At 29.9% G+C, this 24300-nt stretch overlaps 1 protein-coding gene across 1 annotated transcript; it reads left to right on the forward strand.

Annotated features, from left to right (window-relative positions):
- Positions 1-4263: 4263 nt before the first annotated feature.
- LOTGIDRAFT_164580 (hypothetical protein) lies at positions 4264-15102 on the forward strand (the record flags this gene model as incomplete). Its single annotated transcript, XM_009061113.1, has 5 exons — positions 4264-4288; positions 7835-7968; positions 9535-9761; positions 13173-13207; positions 15023-15102. 5 exons carry the CDS (start codon positions 4264-4266, stop codon positions 15100-15102), a joined length of 501 nt encoding a protein of 166 aa, XP_009059361.1.
- Between the last annotated feature and the right edge of the window lie 9198 nt (positions 15103-24300).

Here is a 24300-nt window from a genome sequence, read left to right on the forward strand (position 1 = left end):
AAAATCAATTAAAACCAATTGACTGCAAGGACTCTCTTAATGTTGACATTATTTTTTCTAGTAGTAAAAACATGCAGATATTTCAATGGTATATTTCACAATGCCACTTGAATGACTTCCTTAAATAGTAAGTTTTACGCCTTTCTTTTGAACTGATCCTACATAGGTATGCAATGCTGTGTGCAATGGGGATATTTTCCAGGATGGAATTGAGTTAAAAAAAAATCAGCTTACAAGGTTAACATCTAATAATTTGAGCCACTTTTGGGTTTTTAAAAGTATTTGATTTGCCACCAATCTTACATCTGTGCAATATCTTATGATAAGAAATGTAGAAATCCAAATTGCAAGTCAGCAATTATTTTGATCAACTTTGAGAACACTTGTGGTCCTTTCATTATTACATGTTTCTTTTATCTCTTTATTTAAATAAGAAAGTTACATCACTTCAAATTCTACACTTTCTACCTCCTTACTTTTAATTTCAAATCTTTGTATTTTTTATTAGAAAGAAATTAAAGAGAAAACATTTCTTTATTGTTGTTTGACTTGAAAGACTTTATATTGGTTGAAGAAGTCAATACTAGAGGTACAGAATGTGAATATTATATAACACTTTTATAAGCATATTTGATATTACTTTTGGAAGGTACTGCAGAAGATGTTCTGTATATTGAATTTTGAACATTTTTAGAAGAATTTGAGTAGGATTGGAGTAATTATGGAGCGTCTTAAAGGTTTTTTACATTAATGGACTGTGTCTTGATTGGTGATTAGGACTTTGTTTCTTACATCTTAAGGTGATGAATTGTTTTCAAACCATCCAGTAGTGATTATAAATGGACTTGTATTATGTTGACACCTTTTATTGACCATCAGGTTGTATTGTTTACAGGTCACATCAACTCACCTGTATCAATAAACAGGTAAACAACCTGTATTACAACTTGTTTTGTTTGTTTGTTTATAGCAATCTAACAAGATGACCAACTTGTTTTAAGGTGATGGAATCTCTCGGTATTAAACAATGTTTTATTGTGTCTAATTTGTAAATACAGGAAGTTGATTGATTGAGAAAGTCAATCAGTTCTGTTAAGTTTTACACCTTGATAAAATAATAATTGCTTATTATATAAGCACCTTCTGATGAGGAATAATGCATCCTTTTCAAATTAATTACTAAATGAAAACTATTATCTATAATGGATGCTGTTCAACTAACCTAGTCTTAGAATGTTGTCAAGTTTTCCTTAAGTGTGTACATGTCCTGCAATACAATAAATAAACCAAGTACAAATGATGCAAAACGAAACGAAAGTCCTAAACAGCATACTGGAAAAATAGCAGATAATGGACTTTTAACCTTTGGAAATATATCAGTAATAAGTGAATATAGTAAGTATATCATAATGACAAGTGGTATCAGGTGTTTAGAAGAGTAAGCATACCCTGCCTGGCACCGCACCCATCATAGCTGTCCAACAGCATTTGTTTAAGTGGAGATTAAATATGAATACTTCTCATTATATTGATATTACATCTACATATTTTGTATTAAATTTATTTGTTTCCAATTTAGTTTACAAATCTTATTTGAAAACATAACATTACAAACATTATTTGACTAAAATACTCAATAAGTAAATGATAATAATAGTTGTAAATGAGATGACACAATGTGACTTTAATATAAGACCAACCCAAATGAGCCTGAAGAACATTGACTTAATTTCCTTGTGATATTAATATTTTGTTGTAGTACTACTAATTTCACTATGATTTATGACTACCTTTGATGTCATCACAAAAAACAAACAGGATGTCAAGTATTTCCAAGTATATTACTATACTATACTATGTTTTGAAAAAATCATTTTTATCAGTAACGGCCAAATGATACACCAAGTTGGTTTGGTATAGAAATATTTTGGATGACAAAAAAATTGAAATTGGTATGGGTTTGTTTTGTCTACCAAGAAAAGTAAGTAAGGTTTTTCTTTATGAACATAATGTCCAGTAATGTTCATCAGAGATTTTTGTATCATTTGATACAAGAATTTATTTTTATGTATCACTCTATCACATCAATTGCAAGTTGATGTCTAAAATTTGTGAAAGTTTTTCCTAGTTTTTTCAAATTGAACTGTTCCTGATTTTAAAACTGTTCTGGAATATCTCTGTTTTAGTGACAAATAAGTTGAAAACTTAATTTTACAATAAATGTTCAATATTGACACCAATTTGTCAATTTGTAAACGATGTAAAGAGAAATGATTTAAATCTGTCAATAAACATCTTTATATTATAGAGTCAATTGTATTTAGTTGAACGTTACCATGTTACATGATGTTCATTCAATCGTCTAATGAGATTGAACAGACCTTATTTAGGTGTTAGTGGAATCAATTACCCTCAGAAAAGATTGACTAGATTAGTATAGTATGTAGTAATAGTGTGATTTACAGGCTACTAGAGACCTGATCAACTTCTCGTGACAAGATCAATACAGTATCTTACTCGGTTACTTCAGTACAACTTTGGTACCGTCGCTAACCATTTTCAGTCATGTAATGATGGCTTTATTATTTACTGGACAGCTTTTTCTTCACTCCATCCCTTTGGATTTTTTTAAATCCTAAGGGTGAGTTGGTTACTTTACTCAGCTATTGGTTGATTTTTGAAGCAGAAGCAGAATAAATGGGCAGATAAATGATGAAGTTACATACACTACCTAACCTTACACATTACTAATGTTTTAGTACCCTTCCACCTTTCTTCCTAATCAATTTTTAAAGTTTAATACAGCAATATATATTCTGTTAGAGTTCCAGAATTCAACAGACAAGAGGTATAGATTGCAATAAAAAATAATAACATGAATACCTAACTTTCATTGTTTTATTTCTACTCCTTTCAATATTGGTTCATTGTTTCTAAACATAATTAAAGATATTCTGAATCAATATTCTTTATTTATCATTATAATAAATATCTTTATTGATTATTTTAACAAATTGATTAATGAGTTTTTAGAAAATGTACTTCTAAGAAAATATTGGTTTGATTAAGGTACTTAAAAGCACAATGGACAAGGTGCCATTTTTAGGCATTGATGAGCTTCAAGATTTCCTTTATTCTAATACGTTTTATGTCCGAAAAGCATGGCAAAGAAACAACCTTGTATTGTTCCAATTTTTCAGATGAATAGATAATGTTCATATAGTATTAAAACTATTAAATTTAAAAACTGAAAGAAATAAATAATCAAATTTACTGCTGACAACTCCTTGTAGCTACGGTAGTCTGAAAGCACAAGTTATTCTCAGCGTATAGATGTACTATAAGAGATTAAGAATATGTTCAACTTCTGGTACAATGTGATATTAAAAGCCTTGCAGGAATTGATTTTGTAAGAATTATTAGTTGTCAACAGTGATAAGTTCTCCACATCTACTTCAAACATGGCTTGAAATTTCTGTTGATTATGATACATGTTAGTAAGAATGATGCTAGAGGCTATTACTATTGATTACATATAGTCATCTTCAATCTAGATGATGTCAAAGTAAAAAATGTTCCATCTGGATATACTTGAAGATAGTTCTAATTTTCTTTCTGCTGTAATGGAACAGTATAATATTAGAAGCTCTATCTTATAATCTTGTGAGTCATAATATGAAAGTTTTGTTTGAATTGTACATCTTGTGCGTCTGGTCTTGGGTTCTTTTCTCTAGAAACCTGTACATATGAAAGTAATTTTCATTTTTTCCAATTAATTATTTATAAAATATTATACTAACCTCAGTCAAGATCAAGTTTTTGCAGCAATTTTGAAATTTGAACTGATATCGTGGGAAGACTATGTCTTGTCAAATATTACGACTGCATTTCTTGGAATATTTTATTATGCAGCACTAAAGTTAAGGACATGAATTGCTAGATGGAATATAGAACAGTAGTTCTAGTTGTGATAGACAAGTGAATAATGAAATAAAGTAATATCAGATATAATGACGACAGGTTTAATATCAGAAAATAATTAGTCTGTAAGTAATATTATAATACTATTATTAAAAATAATGGAATTGTCTATTATATATAAGACATTCTTAATTATTGTTTGTCTATCTTCAAATAGTTTTATTTCATCACATGACAGTCATTACTTGATTCAGTTTGGAAAAACAGGAATAATAGCAAAAACACTTTGTGACCCAAGTTGTGAGGGTGAAACAAATTTACGTTCAAAAAATAAATGCAAAGATGAAAGTGTCTTTATGGACAATTGGTAAGAACGTTTATATCTTTACAGTGAATCAAATATCCTCATATACTGATAAAAGTTTGAATTAAAAAGGTTTTTTTAATTAAAATAATTAATTATAATGTGAATTAGTTTATGATGTATCAAGTGTTTATTTTAGTTACTATCAACTACTTCATAGTAAATGACTAGTCAAGAGTAGTATTTTCAATAATAGTAAACTGAATAACCTTAATAAATAACACCTAGTCAATTATATATGAATAAAACTTTTTTATATTTCAATACACTATAAATACTGTTGGTCACAAAAAAAACTTGATGACAACAGCTGCAATTTTCTGTAGTCTAGGTCAAAAGGACTATTTTTACCACATCTGGTAATTTCAACATTTCTTAAAAAGTTACTTTCAGGTAACAAGTTTTTTGTGAAAACACCATATGGTAATCTTACTTCTGACTTAATATGGTGTACAAAATCTTTTAACACCATCTGTAGGCTATTATATACAGTCACTGAGTGCTTTTGGTTTATGAAATATCATAATTTTTCAATAACACAAAAGTATAAAAGTGTATTAAAACCAGGTGTAATTTTCATTCTGAAAGATATTGTATGCAACATTAGGATATCTTGATATAGTTAGGTCAAACTAAACTGCTGAGTTTAATTAGTTGAAATTCTATTAATTAATATGATAATACAGTAAATGAAGTATATCATTAAATATTACTTTCTATTCAGTTGGAATATAGAATCATTGTGCAAGTCTTGCTTCACCTGCGTTCAATTAAATTTTTCAGATTTTTCTGTAATGCATGATTCGAATCTGACATGCACTGAATCTTACTGTCCTGAATATATTGCTTTTCACAAAGCACCTCCCATTTGACAAACAACATCAAAGGGTTCAATTTTATTTTGATATCAATATACAGTCAATGATCTTAGAACATGTAATTAAATGATGTAATTTGTTTATACCATGAATACTTATCAACTTCTAAAAAAGGGTTTTAGGCAATCCTTTTTTGTTTGCCAAGTGATAGGGAGACAATGAACTTATTATTTAATGCAATTTATTGTATAAATGGTCTCTTGTGAACTTGTTGACTATGAATAGAAGGAAAAGAGTCAATGATCTAGGAGTAATTATGCAATTAATGATATTAGTGAGCCCTTTTGAACCTATTGATCAATATATGCACATGTGTCAACAATAGGGATCTAAGTTAACAAAGAACATCAAAATCAAATGAATGGAGTTTTACACCCTACTTTTCTGCAGCTGACATGAAGACAGGCAATGCCATAATGTATACAATTAGGGAAATTTTACTTAGCTTACTTTTTTTTTTATTTTCAACTATCAAAGGATTTGTAATAAGTCAATGATAGACCACACCTCGAAAGCATTGATCAAGGACTCAGTAATTATCTACTAGCATACAGAAACATTTCTAGTAGAAGTGTAGAAATTGATCTAGATTCCAATTATAACTTTCTATTGTTACCTTTACTACAACACATATATTGAATTATCTTTGACCTTTTCAAATACAAAAAACACCTTTTATTGCCCTACCATATCTGTAGGATCAGATTTGAAAATTGGAAACAGACACCGAAATGATTGTTAAAATGTGATAATTGAAATGAAAAGTTAATTCCCTACATGATATGAATAATGTAATATATTGGTTTCAATCTTCTTTAATGAATGGGATAAAAGAACACAACCGTTTCTCAGCATGTCAAAACAAGGCAAATTATTGACTGCAGAGTTAATGGTCCGATAGAACTAATAAAATCACTGCCCTGGAAAATTTCTAATTTTTTAATGTTTGATGAAAGAAATAAATACCTGGTTTCCATGGTAATAGATTAATAACAGGAAGACATAAAGACAAATTGTTTCTGAGGTGTTAATCATAATTGAATATCTTGCATTTATTTCAATTATTTATTGCTAGTAATTATAACAATAGTTAAGTCATTAAACCTGTTGAAAGAACTTGACTTTAGCATGACATCTTGAGATGCTAGATACAACAATTAGTCTTCAGACTTAATATTCAAAGATTTTTTAGTATCTTGGTTCTATATTCAAATTATAAACATCAAATTTAACAGCAGGGCTAAGGTTGTGAATCAAGATAGCCTTATCTACACATATATACATTTGTGTTTTTTGTGACAGCAGAAGTAAAATTGCTGAATCTTACACTAGAGGACTTATTTATGTCAACATTTTCACATTTTGGCGCTACCAAATTTTTATTCAATCAACTTTTTTTTATTAAGAGTTTGATTAAAATGGAAAGACGTAAAAACAAATAATTAGAATATTAAAAACCATTAAAAGCGTGAATGATTCTCTTTAACCTTTCTCTTAATTAGTTCTCAATTCACATTAGATAATAAAATAACTCGTAAAATGGGAAAGCAATCAGTGAAGTTTGCCTGACTCGAAACAATAAAATGTATTTCTTTCTCGTCAGTGGTCATCACAGAGCTTTTAGATGCATGCCAGGGTAGAATGGAGGGGATATCTTCATCAATAATAATGATAAAAGTAAATTAATTTGATTCTCTAGGGTTGAAGATAAATCTGGTGATATATTTCTTCACTTCATATAGTAAGATAATTCCTATTGATCTCTCAGTAGATGTTTTATCACATCATTGTGTTCTTAACTTGACTAGCTTCAGTACTTCCTGACAAAATTGTGCTCATTGCACACTGCATACCATTGCCTGTCCTCATTAGCCCAATCAGGTGCATAAAAATAGGACGTAAAACTCCATTCATTTCATTTTCTGCTACTTCCGGAGATATTCAGAAATACTTACAACTAATTTCTTCAATGACATGACTTTATTAGAATTATGATAAAACTGTAAAAAAATTAAGATTTGTATTTGGAAAATTAGACAAAATATAAGACAGTGTTTGAATTTACATTTAGGAATAAATTGTATTTAGCTTTTTGTATTAATGATACATTCAATTGTCTAGTTGGAATTGAATCTTGATATTTATAACTTTACAGTTAAAGATGGCAATGAATTGAATTCAATATTTAGTACAAATTTTATTCATCAGGTTATTTTTCAAGTCTGGTAAAAAGTCTATAATTCAGTCTGATAAGATTTACTTTTGATCTGTGCTCCTTCCCTGGAGATTACCTCCCCTTCCTTTAGCAGACCTGTATAGTTATTTAAAACTTAATAATAGCAATTAAGCATGAAGCATGAATGTTGATGTCCTCTAATAAGGGTAATTGGTAGACTCAGGGGTTGCTATAATATGATTCAAATCAACTTGCTAGACAAATTTATCAAACTGTGAATCTACAATGGTCTTTCAGTTTTCCATTTAGATACAAATGTCTTACACGTTTCTTGTTGATGAATTCTGAGTGAGACTCAGGGGAGTGTGAATGAAACTTATTAGGTTGTAAGTCGGAATTAAAGGGTTTTAAGATGTATATATATAATAGGTTTTTATAATTAGCATGATTATGTATAAGTGATTGTGATTTCATTTGTTAAAATTCTAATTGAAGATGGTGTCACCATCTGGAATAATATAGACCTACCCTATTGTGACCATGTTAATTGTGGTATAACAAGTACAGTGATTACTGACTGGGGTCTTACAAGATTATTATTGCTAATAGATAGAGGCCTTTGTTTTAAAGTAAAGAATTATTGAATGACTCCATAAGCAATTGAAATACTTGTCACACAAAATAGAACCTTATGCTAAACTAAACATACCAAATTTCAAACTTGATTCTGTGAATTGTTTGGTTGTATATAAAAACATTGGCTGTGTGAATCAGTAGACCCTATAAAGATGGACAAGGTTTCTAATATGAATATAGCCCGATTATTTTAGCTAGGGATTAGTCTTTTTGTTGTAACTGTAAGTGTGATTTTAATCAGTAGAAATATGGTGTAATGTTGTATTTTATGATGATGAAGTAACTTCATATCAAAGTAGTTTTGTTGTGACATTGTCATGAAGATTAAAAATTAATGAACCCAGCAGATCTAATCATTCAACTCTGCTTTATTTGATGTTTCTAGGGGTTTTTGTTAGACAGATCATTTCTTCTGATATTGGGATTCTGAGGTGGGGTCAACTATTGTCGTAGATTTTTTACATTTTAAAGGTGATTTTCATCTACCTTGCCACCCTATTTCATTATCAAGATAAATCACAGCAAATAACAACACAATTTTCAGTGTTTCTTAAGGTTTAAAATGTCTTGCATGTCAAATGTGTCTAATAGTGCATATATTTTTCTACCAATAAAATAGGTTTGATAATTTGCTCTGATCCTGCATTTGTTCCTAAAATGCCTGAAGGTTTTTAGTTTTAACTTTTTAACTTCAATGTAATGTAATAGTCATAAAATGTGTATCATATAGTTCATGTTATTTATTTTAAAAACATGTTAAATAGAAAATTGATTAAGTTAAGTCTATATAGGGAGAATAAGCAACATGTAGATAGAGAGTTGATGTTATATAAAAACATAGCAGAGAATTATTGAGTTATTATATTATACTCATATGTCCCTAGGGTAAGATCTGTTACACTCAGAAAATATCACATCACAAACTCAACTGTACACAAGATGAAAAGGAAATATTTATAAAGTTGATTAGGCAGAACTCTGCAGGTGAAAAGACAGTAACATCAATAAATGATGATTGTAATATTACTCTAGAGTTAGAACTATACTTCTATTCAGTAATGAAGATTCCTCTTAGGCAATAGTTGATTGGAATACACTTGATGTTACTGATAAGTCTTTCATTTCTACAATTGCTTTGGAAATATTTGGGTGTGGTTATATATTGTATTTTCTGAAAAGGTTCTTTGCTGTGGAAGCTTCTTTTATCCTTGTATTGTCTAAAATAGTAGATGACTTGTGTTCTGATTCTGTAGTTGTTTTGAGTATTCTTCTCAAATCAATTATAATCTTTGTAACTTTATTTAGAATATTGTCGCAACTTTATCACTGAGATAGATTTGTTTTGTGAATTTTTGTATTTTTAGCAGGTGATATTTCTTGATGGTCACAGTCATTTTGTAAAAAATTGTGATATCAAAATGTTCTAATTTGTACTGTCTGTAGAAATCATTATCAATTTCAGGCAGTTTTTCCTTCTTAGAAATCGAAATTGACAAGTTTACATGATTAAAACAACCTGTTATTCATGTTACTTAAGTTTCTATTCTTTATATTTTCAGGTGAATGGCCAAGATTTGTCCAACTCTACACATGAGGAAGCCGTAGAGGCATTCCACTCTGCCCAGGAACCAATAGTTGTAGAAGTATTACGTAGAGCTAATAAAAATAAAATGAAGAGTCGATCACCAACATTAGTTTCTATTGGAACACAAACAGAAGAAGATTTTTATTGTTATAACCGTCCACCAACTCCACCACCCTTACATTATCCACATTTATCTCACGGGTAAGCACGCTTTATTATGCTATGATGTACACTAGGGCTGCAATGATTCATTGTTGAATCGATGAACCTCAATTTGTTCCTTTCTTATTGATGCATTGCGGAAGAAAAAAATAATCGCGATACATCGGCCTGATTCTCATAAATATAATTAACTCCCTTTAATGACTAATAGCGAGGAATCCTTGCGTATTTTAGAATTTGTGTCATGTTCAAATGTTAAAAAATTGCTCTTCACGTATTAATTTGTCTTCAGCATTTTTAATTTTTGTCATAAACGATGAAAAGAGAACATATTAATATGCCAAGTGGAAGATAAACGCATGGGATCTGATATAAACTTTTTCTTTTTCCAACGTAATATGTGTATTCGATACAGCGCTCTTGGAAATTAGATTCTTCAGCTCAATGCGTTTTTATAAAACCAAAATATATATGATCCATTCTCAAATGCACAATTTATGACCTCGTTACTAACAACAAAATACAGAACGACATTTCTTTGCCTTTTCGGTTCGAAAATTTTTTTTTTTTAAGTCTCTGGTTCTCAAGATCGTGGTTTCGAATGGCTCCAAAAATAACAGAATATCGTGGAATACCTTTTTGTCGAAACATTTGAACATTTGAAATATTTTATGAATTATTAGCTCGGAATCATCTCTAAGTATAAATGTCTAGTTTGGAAGTCATTTGGTTTTCCTGTTCTGTGTTAAAATGTTATTAATTATCAGTTTTCTTTTTCTTTCCCTTTTAATCAAAGAATAAAGATTTATTATCGCAATAAATTGTATTGTTGAACGAGTATCGTTCAGTGTATCGGATCGCCACTTTAGGAATCGTTACAGCCCTAATGTACACAGCTATGAAATGTTGACACATAAACATAAAAATTTATAATATAATTATTATATATACTTGTTTATATTGTTATTTATACATACATAATGTATTACAGTAGTTATTCTTGTTACACAAACTGGTACAAAATCACTTTCATAAATTCTAACATATGTAATCTTACTACCAAACAGTTGAGATTAGAATTAGAAATTCATACATTAACACATTTTAAACACTTTGCCATTAAAAATTTTATTTTAAAAGAACATGCGCGAATGTTTAAAACACAGACCTATCTGATTTGTTGGATTTTTTTTGTTCAAGCAAATCATCAGTGGACAATAATGTTGAGAAATATAAATATAGCCCCAGAAGAGAAAGTAATATCTTCTAGAATTCCCAATTTACACAATCCTAGGCCTATTGATTACTATTAGTTATTTATGAATCACAAGATAGGATATAGGAGATGCCCAGTTGTAGAAATATACACCACATTTTCAAAATACAAATTAACCAAATTGGTTTCAACATTTCTTATTTGACAGTTGATGGATTTGGTGTATAAATTAGTAAAAACTTGATATTTTACATGGTATAAACCTAATATCAAATAACAGTCAGCATTTAATATCATTTTCTACAACTTTTTATCTTGTGTAGTGTGTGCTCATGCACATTTATTCCATCATTTCATGCATTTTATCTATTTACACAAGCATGAAAACAGACAAACTGCTCAATATCCATTCTGGTGTTTGGTAATTGTGGTAAGAATCTAAGTTATATCTGGTAAATACGAGTTGTTTAATATGTTTTACTGAGAGGCAGTCTGATTGTTCAGCAATAAATGTTAAATTGATCAGATGTTTCTACTAACTTATATACTGTTAAAACATAACTTATACTTTATTTTATCTACATCACAGGTGCAAATACTTGCACTTTTATTTCTTCGAATTTCATTGCAGTCTGGCGTTAAACTGTTAAAACTTTTTATTTGAATTATACATGTTATTACTGAATAACAGATGCTGTACGTCTTGAAAAAATACCTTACAAATTGTAATGATGCAGTTTTATTTAATTACATGTTAAACCGGCTTTCCTAGTTTAGACCAAAACAAATATCATTAGCAGGCAGCAATGGACAAAGTTCTCAGCTTTCAGGTCAATGTCTTGGTACAAAGGCCTTGGCTATGAGTAGATGTTTTTGGCAAAGAATGTCTTTAGACCCTGACTAAGCAATATCTTCCAATATCTTTCCTCATTAATCTTCATTTATAACTGACCAGACTTATCACCTATACTCTACTTCCAATTCCTATTATCTTCTACCAAACAGCATTTTAACTAGACTTTTATTACCAGTCTTGTCTATTCCTCTATCTTTAATATCAGTGATTAACAGCTGGATATTCAGGACTATAGATACTGACCAAGTAATAAATAACCAGTAATTATGTGTAAGGAATACCTGCCTAGTTTTAAAAGATCAGAATACATCAATATACCTGATGGAACCGGTAGAGTTTCTACTGTCTATGATTGATTGATCTGGTCATCTCAAGGTAACGGTGAATAAATAGCCAACCCCATTCACATCAGACAATTCTCTTGGTTTGGGTGTAGATTTTTGGTGTAACCAATATATTTGACTATTGTGTTCTCTGTTTATTGAAAGGGTCTGCGAGCCTTGTTATGAAATTTGTTTGAAAGATATGTTTTGTTTTAATTATCTAACATCATGTCTTATACAAAGTACTGGATTGCTCTGTTATTTGTTTTATAATCATATAGTATTAAGACTACCATGATTGAACTCAGACATTTTTGTTTTGCTTTAACAAAATATGTCAAATTTCCTGAAACTCAATTTGACTGGACTGTGGGATATGTCTGTCTTCTGCTATTTCTTCTGTGTCTGCTCCTGATAAAGCCTGATCCATTTAACTGATACTTTCTGTAGATTAAAAAGGTTTCTGGTGATAATTGAAGGAACATGCAGACAGAAACCCGTTACAGGAGACAATATCTAACTATTTTAATATAAATATTTATTATTAGAGATTTCTAACTTGACAGAAAGAGAAATAAAGATAATGTTAATGGAGGAAATGGAAGGGTGTAACTAGAATTATTGTCACTAGAACTCCTGTGGTTTGAATCAAATATTTTAATATAAAGGTGCAATAAGTCACAGTATGCAACCTAAATGTCAGTTTTGAATTATTTTAATGATTTTTAGAATTAGACCTATACATGTAGGTAACAAACCAACCCCAAACACGGCCACCCACCCTGACTTATCTTTATAGTGTAGTGTAGAATCATTTTCATCAAAACAGGTCTAAATTGTTAAAATTGGAGCAACAGTTACTCAGAATGAATAATGCTTAATTTCCCATGGGCTGAATGTTAAACAGGTCCATGTCCTGACCTACGTAAAATTTAAAAAAAACCAAATTGTTGTGTGCAGACATTGAGGTTTTTCTCCACCAAAATACCCCTTAAAGACATTTTGATGTTAAATGTCCATGAACAAAGCAGATGATATCACATCTTATCAACCAGAATTTCGAAGTATTTTGTAAGATTTGATGTAACAGGTGAGTGTCTGTAGACAGTAAAAGATAAGTGAAGGCTGATATTTGAGCATCTATCTTACTAAATTACTATACTAACTTATCAACTAATAAATATTTAAACTAAAAAACACCCCAGATAACATTTTATCAAATTAAACAAGTTATAAAACGTAGAGTATTTATCAGGAGTTGTGGTCTGGAGTCAGATCATAATGTCCAAGTTCGATACTATCTGTATTTACTCTCCATCAATTATGCTGTGTTCGCTACTATCTGTGGTTAGTTGGAAATTTTTGTCTAAATATTAAGATCAAATATCACTTAGAAAAATAAAGATTCAATTTCTTTTGGAGTTGGTTATCACAACTTGAAAGTTCATCTGATTTGACAAAATCTTCGAAATACAGAGAGTAGATCATGTATCGCATCATAATTTATCGCATCATAATGTAGAGATGATGTCAATGTTTTTAGACTTTCTATTCAATAATAGCAACAGATTTTATTGGTGAAAACAAGAACCAAATCAATTAAAACTGGTAAAGGAAATGTTCTTATTTACCACACCTGTTACAAAACCTAGGTGTGTACAGAAAGACTGATTAATCATCATCCACAAATGTTCAAATTGGCAAATTTTATCTGGCCTGATGATACAATATTAAAATTTTCTATATATATTTTTCTTAAGTGAATTTTAGATGGGATGGTGTACGAAGATCAAAATAGAAAACACAACTGGTTATAGTTTGAAAATTTTGCATTATTATTACAATTGCTACATACAAATTAAATGATTTTATTTTTAAAATATGGTTTAGAATCAAATGTGATTTTAAGAGTACAAGCAGTGTTTTCCTCACTATAAAACTTGACATATCTAAAATAAGTCCTATTATTACAAGTGAAAAACAGTAAAAACAAAGGGTTCAATGTACCAATATTTCAAAGGCATCTGTTGAGATGATCAGGTCTGATCTAGTATAATATTCAAATCAAAGGATTGCACTAGTTGCATGATAGAAATAGAAGTTTGTCTGGCATGAGTACATCGTTAAGGTTTTTATTCGTGCAATCTGTTGTAATGATATTAAAACTCTTACATGTGATAGTGACAGATCTGTATTATAGAGATTGGATTAGTTCATCCTTAAATCAATCTAATCTTTCCAGGTGCAGGAAATGTATTGATATTATTATTTAGATCTCTCTATGAAGGAGAAAATGAGAGTGTATCATGCATAACCCTATAGAGTATTATATGCTGTAAATAATCATAAAAGTTGAATCATAGATATTGCGTGTTTATAATATTCCAGGGTTGTTTTGGGTGTTCTAAGAGTATGTATGCCACATTAGTATATTGTAGCCTTGCTTCATGAGCAGCAGTATTATCAGCTGAAGTACTACATCCAAACAATCAAAACTGTACCCTGAAAATCATGTATAACTATGAAAAACTTTATCATATTGTAGGCCCACAGGCAAATCTTTTCTTAAAATTAAATAATTTTTTTATCAATGATATAAAAATGATGGCGTTCAAATAGTTATAATAATTTTCTTTTAAAAAATAATTCTGGTTTTAATTTCAACCCTGGTCAAAAGTGAGTTATGTTTGGCGCCTAATTTTCTGTCAAGTCTGCTAATTGTGAAATTATATAGCTCTTATGGGATTTGGATTGTTGTATTATTTCCTGTAGTTTGGAGTAATATAGTCTATACATTAATCTTATAGACATAAATTCATTTATAATTTTAACTGGGAGCCACTAGTCAGTGATATAAACAAAAACATTAAACTATAGATATTCATTTATGACATATTAATTTCAGTTGGAAGATTTAAAACTATTGGAATCAACTTGACAACAAATACTGGTCAAAAACTTATGAAATTAAGAGATCAGTCTTAATTATTTGCAAAATACATGTATTTATGATTTGCCATATCTTGTAAGGAGTAAGATTTAAGAAAAGAAGTGATGATATTTCAGTGAGTAACTTGATATTTCCAACACTCAATGACAAAATTCCCAGTAGAGACAATTTTCGTGACAACCTCCTCTTTAGACCCATACATCAATAAAACAACCACTTTGAGAAAAAATCATTTAATGATGAAATTCACTTAGTCAAGGAAATAAAATGAACGTTTTCTTAAAGAGTTGGAATTGGAGAGAAGTGTAAAAATAAATCAGTGAGAGTGTAATATGTGCGCTAGGGTGACTGGAGTTTTAAAGATGTCTGTCATTAAAGATGGAATAAAATGTGAGAGTAAAAGAGAGGAATATAGAGAAATGAGTAATCTTGCTATTCAGTACCTGTCACATCACACGACAAATTCTTTAAATATTGTCAACTCTCTTCAACTAATATCCACCTTCTTCCTTTCTAAATCTTCTGTCAGAGTTTTTATTAAGGTAGTGGGAAGAGACGGTGATTTGAGTCACCATTGGAATGACAAATAACTGGACTACAGGTAATTAAGTTGAAATGAATCTCCATCGTTATTTCTCAAATTCCAATCTAAATCCTAAATTTGCTGTGAATTTCTGTGATTAGGCAGTCTTATTATTCACCTCGCTGACCATTCTACACTTTCAATTACTTTTTTCTCACAAAATAAATTGCAGCAATTTGTGCAGCTTTGAAATTGTACAGAATTTTCTAAATCAAGTGAAGCAAGAAAATTGTCATTTGATGATGGTCGAAAAAAGTAGTGAACTGAGAAACTAATGATTAAGGGTCTCTATTAGAACCAACTGCCTTCAATTCTTTACAACTTTTCTTAGCCTCTTACTCATTTTAGAGGACTTAATTTTGAACTTAGAATTTGTATGTTTAATAATAGTCATATAAAATACAACAACATAGGAAATAGTAGCTAGATATTTGGTGATGTAAATTTTATATTTGACCAGTAATTGAATGAAAGCTTGGAGACTGGACTAGAAATATTATAATTGTGTTTGTCATCTAATACTTATAATATGATCAAGACTGTTATTCAATTTTACATCAATTTTCAGGTTGACTCTTTCATTAATATTTACTTCAATGAAATTAAATTGATTTCTAACCAGACATTGTGATAATTGACAAATTGGAACACCATCTTTCTTATATTTGCTATGACAAGCTGTGAACAGTGTTTGGTGGAATTTCAAAGTTCAAGTGATGTTAGTAATCCACTTGAGACATACAACATTCATTAACAAGAGCTGTGAAAAACATAACAAACTAATGACAGGTGTCGTGACAGGTTTCAAGGTCATTCTCAAGAGTGCCATAAAATCCTCTGAATCTGCTATCCAGTCTGAACCGGTTTCTGCCCTCTAATTTACAAAAACAAATAGATTGGGTAATTTGCCTAAGTGTCATAGGGTACAGCCATTAAATCAAGTTGTCAACAATAACTCTTGACATATTGAGACTCTAGTCTTTGACATCCAGCGTCTTGTTGTGGTTTCCTGTCAATGGAAAACTCATTATCTTCTATTTTGACCACATGGCAACCATGGCACCGTTATTTTGATTGACTTAGTTTTAACATGTAGTTTTAACATGACGTACCATCAGATATACTATGTTATTGTTTATATTTTCTTATCAATTAGTTTTTATTTATCTGCTTTTTTCTTATCAAAAATACCAAGATTATGAGCTATGAAAACTAGTCATAAAGTAAAAATAAAATAGAAATCAAAGTGTCAGAGATATTTTCACCATTAAATGGACAGTGATTTATACAGAGAATGGAACTGGAATTTGGTAATGGCAATAACTCCAGGAATATTTGAAGAGGAAACCATGTCTGTGCCTCAGACATTTGTATGGGGTGACTTAAGAAGCATGAACTTGAGGCTAATAAAGTGAAGATCAGATATTTTCATTCTAGTGTGCAAATGAGATGAATTGCATAATGTACAAATATGCAGAGAATAAGAATTTCAAGTCTTGATCAGAATAAATGTAAATGATTTAAGATAGCTGTTGACCCATATTACTTCAATTTTATGACTTCAATTTTAAGGCTTTTTTAAGCCTAAGGTGTAATGTTTCATTCAATATGGATTATGAATAACAATATATTCATTTTCTAGCCTGCTTGGTATTGATTAAGATTGGCATCTGCGAGGCAGTTTGGTTTCTCATGTTTGCTTTCTCAGAATGCTGATCCCATAGCCAGAGCTTTAAAAAGTCTGCCTATTGTCTTCCTTGACTGCAAATACCCTTTTGAGGTTAAATTTCAATTAGCTTATTTTATGTATGAACAAAACCTGCTGATGTGTTCAAATGAATGTAATTTGTATTTGACAATGAAATGAAAGAGGTAATTATCTGATCTATGTTCAGTATTCAACATGCTCACCATATTTTGTCACTGAATATAAAATACAAGTGTTCAAATTAACCCTGGCAGTAGGTCCATTGTGTCTCTTTACTCAACATAATTACCTTTTTTTTATTGACCATATAAACTAAATGACCCTTGTCCATGAGCCTAGATTACACATTATAATAGAGACAGTGTGAGAGATAACTATGGTCACGCTACACTAAAATGACAAGTAGCTTGGACGCTGAGCTGCCATATGGGAGCAATGAAGTGCCACGCTTGTTTTCAACCATGTGTCAGAATCTTTAATGAGTTTGCTGTGGGACAGTTTAGAAATTTGACTCTTTCTACCTCCAATATTAGAGATAAGAGTAAAGGGTTTTAATTTAGTGTTAAAAGCCCCCCTTGCTTTTACAGTTAACTTAATAATAATGACATTGAAGAAATTGTTGTGGAATTTAATGAATTAGGTCTGTAAAAACTATTAAGATGGTAGACTATAGACCAGTAGATTCCGGAATGGTGCCACAGACTTATGGTATCCAATGTGTTAATATTGAATTTAACTCTTGCTGGTCTTCTATTTTATTTTAATGCTTGAAATTAATGTTGTTTTTTTGTTGAAAGCCAAACTAAGCAAGAGGTATATAAAGTTCAAAGAAGTATAAAAGGGCACATATCCTTGTTTTAAAGATAAATTCATGCACACCCTAAATATGTTTGTCTCTCTAACAATGTGTTTCAGTCTAGACTATCTTTATTAGCTGTTTTATTTATCGGCTTACATCAACATTTTTTCAAAATTAATGATAACACTTTTTATTCTTTATAAACTATTTAGGGGTGTCATTTTAGTGTTATATTTCATTTGATTTGTGATAATTCAGATTTCAGAAGTTAGGGGACTTTTTAAAATAGTGAAAACCACATGAGACTTTGTTTAAGGCTTGTTTACTTGACATTATTATGAATGTGTAAATTTGCCTATAGATTATATATTGTTGAGATGTTTGGTTACATCTTGTGAGGTAAATGGGGAGTATAGTATGTATAAAATGTGTTTTATATTAACTTTAACTCTATCTTTACCAATAATACTATAATAAATCTTTTTTACTGACTATTTTACCATCTTTTAGTCAGTAATTTTAAAGGTACCTGTCGTTTATTGTATTTCATGGTGCTATATTACATTATAACACAGGCTTATAATGGTTTTATGTCTCCAATTCTCAATTTAAAGCATGCTGTCTGGGGAGCTTTATGTGTTTATCCTACATTGATATACTTGGGAGGCCAATGAACTTGGATTTGTACTTTTCTTATATTCTTACAAATTTTATGCACAATAATGTTTGTTACAAAGCCATTTCAATATTTGTGTAGCAGGTTTGACTGTTTCCAGACTGAAAAATATGAAACCAACATATAACTCTTCACATTTTTTTTATATTATGACCATACTTGTTACTTTATGTTTTGCCTTTGGTGTAAAATGCTGCAATTAAAGATAGTTAATAAAAAATCAGACTTTATAGACAAATTAAGAACAAATATATCAGAAAAATTATAAAGTTATTCCTATCAAACAGTCTGTTTAAAAGTTTCTTAAACTACTTAGATTATTTCTCAGCAGTTAAAATTGTAAGAAGGTTTGCTAAGATGATACTCAAGTAGATTTATCAACACTAGAAGATGTTTGTATGCATACAATATTGTAAGAAGTATATTGAAATAGTAATATGAATTGTGCAGTCAGTCAATATTAGCCTACCTACTGAGTTCAGCACCTTCTATATTTACAATATCTACTTTATTTCAACACCTCCATGTTACCTAGCTTATATTCTTGAATAACTTGTATTATTTAATCTGAAATATGAAACACCTTCCAAATTCTACACATTAAAGAGCAGACGACAGACATAGTTGATAAAATCATGTTACTAGGTGGACATTTTTGACGTAATTTTGTAATATCCTTTTTGCATTTTTGATACCTTGCAAATTGATAAAAAACATTGAGTTTAGTTTATTTAAACAAGACACTAAGACAAGTAAAAAGGTCTACATATTCAGTTTCATACCCATATAGGATTATGCAATAATCAAATGGAACAAATTAGAAAGTGTTACAAAAATGCAAGATATTGTTGATAGACTTGTGAACGCTCTTCTTTGCATTATATTATATTCATGTATATAATGTCTTAGGTGATAATCATATTGTTATACCTTCAGCTCTTCTGATTTATAAACATTACAGATGACTGATGTCATAAACTCAGGATACAGTTTCCTTAAAAGAGATTAAAAGAAGAAAAATGATGTGTCAGAATAGTTGACATTGCACTTAAATTGGTGTTTGATAATAAATCTGATAAGACATCAGAGTTTGTTGAGGTCAACTGTTTTTAACAGTATTTTCTTTCAAATAATATTAAGGTACAACACCAATTATTTAGAAGGAATTACAAATACTTTTATACAATTGTATGCTAGGTATTAAGTAGGACAGGTAATTTGGTTGTATAGAGTTTAATGAAACTTTATTCCATCTTTTTATAATTTGGTTAAATCTGTTGGAACATTTGGTAGGAAGAAATGATACTGTTGAAGTTAGAAACATCAAAAGTTGTAAGATGAGTGATTATTTATGTTTAGTAATAAGTGTATAATAATGAAGTAATATGTTTATTAATGTTATTAACTATATATCTATATCAATATAATTATTATTAATAATAAACTATTTATATTTATATCAGATATAAAGATGTGGGTGGTACAATATATTAATAACACATTTTGATCACAAATGTATTGATGTTGTCAATATGAAAGATTTCACTTAGTAGGCCATCAGTGAATTTTATCATCAGAAGTCAAAGTTTCAAAATTTTTTCAAACCAAATCAGTACAAATTTGAAATTCTAATGAAATCGCATTGTTAAGACATTAATTATTTACTTTTTCAAAATAGATTGATAGTTGTTGAATTAAAGCCTATTGGTCTTGTATCTTTCCTTTCAGTCAAATATAACCTACAGGATATAGTGTTTTTTAGAATATGGTACTATGTAATATTGCATATTAATTTTATAGATTGTGAATCTGTTGATCAGCACGAGCAGGATCAGCATCTTTCATTGGGACTCAAACTGATTCTTAGATAAATAAATTAGTGTGAATGTAATTTAAAACAAACTCACCCTTGATGAACTAGCCATCTTCAGACTCTAACTTACAGTAACATCATACTAATTGATGCTGACAAATTTTACTAATTGGTTTTATTTAACAAGTAAAGTCAATTACATTTACATCATCAGTCCATTTGTTATCCATGACCTCTGACCCCTGTGAGTTGAAGGTCAGGTCAGATATGTTTAGGGAATGGGGTTTATTTTGAAAGTTTATCTCTAAGGAGTAAGATGTAGGGTCTGGTTTCTCTCTGACTCAGTGTTATTGTTTTCTGTAAACGGTTTTAAATTTTAACAGTACAGACGTGAAGGTGAAAATGTTAGGATTAAATCTGTGTTTGTATCATTCTACAGTTTGGCATAAAAAGTAAGTAATTTTTTTACTTTGAAATCTTAAATTATATATTTTGTTCTGGTGGGGAAATATTAGAAAGACAAAGAAACCCTACTTTAATATTCAGGAATTATCAACAAGTTATTGTTTGAATAATTTTTTCATGAAATTGAATTGCTCAGGGTCTTAGAAATGAAAGTAAAGGACAACTATTAAACCAAGGATTGGTTGATTGATTGTTTTCATGACATGCTACTTAGTAATGTTAATTGAAAATTTAAAAATGTTTATAAGTTGTAATTTCATTCAGAGTATTCTGTCATCTTGACACAAATGTCAAACAACACTTTGTGAAAATATTTCTGCACCTTGGCATTCGGTCACAGCAATTATTTTTGAATAATGGCAACTGCTTTGCATTAAGTCTAGGAGAATGATAAATATACAAATCAATCACTTATTTTGACATGTCCACCTTAAAACTAATATCAATTATGTCTTGTGCCTCACTCTGGGTGATAGTAATCCTCAAATTCAATTAATTCAAGTCTTAAGGATTAGTGGTCTGAAATCTACTAAGTAGGAATGTGTATAACTAAGACATGTCACTTTGGCAGAAATTAATGGCAAGACAATAAAAGGTTGTACATGAATTCTGAGCAATGAAAGAAATAAATTCATCAAGATAGAATTTCAGATCAGTGACATGTTCCAACTGACCACTAAGTATTTTAATAATGGCCATTAATCAGGATAAATATAAACTGACCACAAGATATTTCTTATTGGTAACTGATATTTTGTGTCAAAAGATTGTTGAAATGTTTCTAGGTGATTTGATGACAGATGTATATAGTTTAAATAGTTGTTGATAGATTGGAGACATCAGTATATATGCCAGCTTGAACTGGAAGACTAACAATTTCATTTCCAGCACTTGACTGAATAGATAAAATGTTTTAAAAAGAAACAATTTGTTAATCTAAGTGACCAACTAGCCAGTTTTAAGATTTGTAACCCATTTTAAGAAACCTTAATAATTTAGCTCTTTAGCAAAGGTTGATCTTAAACAAAGTTTAAGGCAGCAGACTATGTACTATGAAGAGAATTAAATGAGAGAAATTCCTGAAGTTGAAAAATGTTAATGAGACTGAAATTGGTACTTTTACTACCAATTTGTTGTTGCACATTGTTGTTGGAAGTGTCAGACTCTAAATTTAGTCAGAAACTTTTATTAAAAAGTTATAAATGGGTGTTTTTATTTTCTTATTGTGAGGTATATTGTCAGCTGTTTTAAATGTCTTTAAATATAATCAGGCTTATTTTAACTTGAATTCTCCTGTTATTGATATGAAACTTATAGTTTCAGAATCTTGAACATTTTTTCTGAAGACACTTTTGTCAGCATTTTTGTTAGAAATTTTTTGAGCTTACTCCATTTAGATTGTGAGAAATGTTTAAATGAATAATAAGATGATTTCAAGGTTATAGAAATTGCTTCACCTTAAGTCGATTAGTGATAGTCACCAGATGATATATGACATAATGTTAAGTATCATTAATTGAATGTAGGAAATTTTTCTTCAAAACATTGTTTCAACAGAAGTTTTTTGGATTCATTGTTTTCCATAGTTTAACACTAAAATTAACTAATTATTATTAAGCATTTACACAAGGTCATGTCAGTTATTTCCCTTTACCATTTACAAAATTGTTGCCAGTGGTTACATTGCTGATGTAAACTTGATGTTAAGTACCATTAATTAGAATTTAATGGTTTTACTAATCATTGTGTCAACGAAAGAGTTGTGATTCAGCACAATGGAGAAATTATAAAAAGGACAACGGAATTAGCAAAACCATAACAAATTTTAAGCGTTAACATTACTTAATTTTAAAAAGAAAATGTCCTTTTGGAAAGAAAATTGTCAGACAGCAACCTGCGGTGCATATGTTAAATGTCACAAGAAAAAAAACAACTTAGTGAAGTAAGAATTTGTCTTTAATGAAATCAAAGTAAAGTAGTTGTATTCATTGTGACAAACGACATTCCACCATGGTTTTCTTATTTATCAATTTCAATGTTTTTAATAGTTTAAATATTTGAGACATCTTGATCTGACAACACAATCAACCTTTTCAAATGTTTGTGCACATACTTCAGGTTTCCGTTTTAAGTTTGACATTTTGAGGAGATGTTTTAGACACCCCTTTTTTCACTTTTACAGAAATGTGTTTTAACTTAACATATGTAAACTGTTACCAAAGAATTTTACAAAAAAAAAATTGTTTGTGCGAAGAAATTTCACAGAATGTCAGAAATCAGAAATAATGGTGACTTGGTTTAATTGAAAGTAACATATGGGTCTAGATGACAACATCAGACTTCTCAGTTTCAAATAATTTACTACCATTGTCATTCATTCATACTGAAGTTAGCTTTTTCATTGAATGATTCAGTTCACACAGAATATCTTGTCAAGTGAACATTGTACAAAGATTCCAACAAGTGCATCCATTTCAACTGTAAGTTGTCAAAATGTTTCAAACTGTACACTTTCAAGCCTTTATGAAAACTATCATGAGCTCTGTTTCAGCTGAGTTGCAAAAAGGTACCTATGCAAGTGTACCAAATTTGTAAATAAAACTTCTGAATAAGATTTCAAGTATTTCTGATCAAATGAATTTTAAACCAGAAGATTAACATTGTCATTACAGACAGTTGTACTTGTTTCTATGTCTGATGAATGGGTGTATATTTTACTCTCGTCTGAACTAGATTGAATTTGTTATAATATTCACCATCATGATTTAACAGAACTATGTTGATCCTAAAGTACCGATTAGTGCAGAATAAAACTGAAATTACACATATCACATGAATTTAATTTCTAGATGTTATGCGATTCGGTGTAAAGTCTGTCTGGATACAGTTTATTAAACGAGAGTAGTCAATGGCGTGTGTTATGTGAGATATTTATACTCCTGAAGGATTGAGCTGTTCACAGAAGATCTTCTATAATACCCAATACAGAAAATTTAAACTGGTATGGTGAAATTGGTATACATGAAAGTTTCAAATGCAAATAAAAGCGTGTACTGGTAATCATTTTCATGGAAATATTCAACCTTGAACTTAAGCCTTCAAAAGTCAAACTTAATCTGAATATCATACCAAGCTTAATCTTCAGTGTTAGAAGATGAGTATGAAGTTGTTTTGATGAGCAGTAAGAGA

Source organism: Lottia gigantea (assembly GCF_000327385.1).
Source record: "Lottia gigantea unplaced genomic scaffold LOTGIsca_46, whole genome shotgun sequence".
NCBI lineage: Eukaryota > Metazoa > Mollusca > Gastropoda > Lottiidae > Lottia > Lottia gigantea.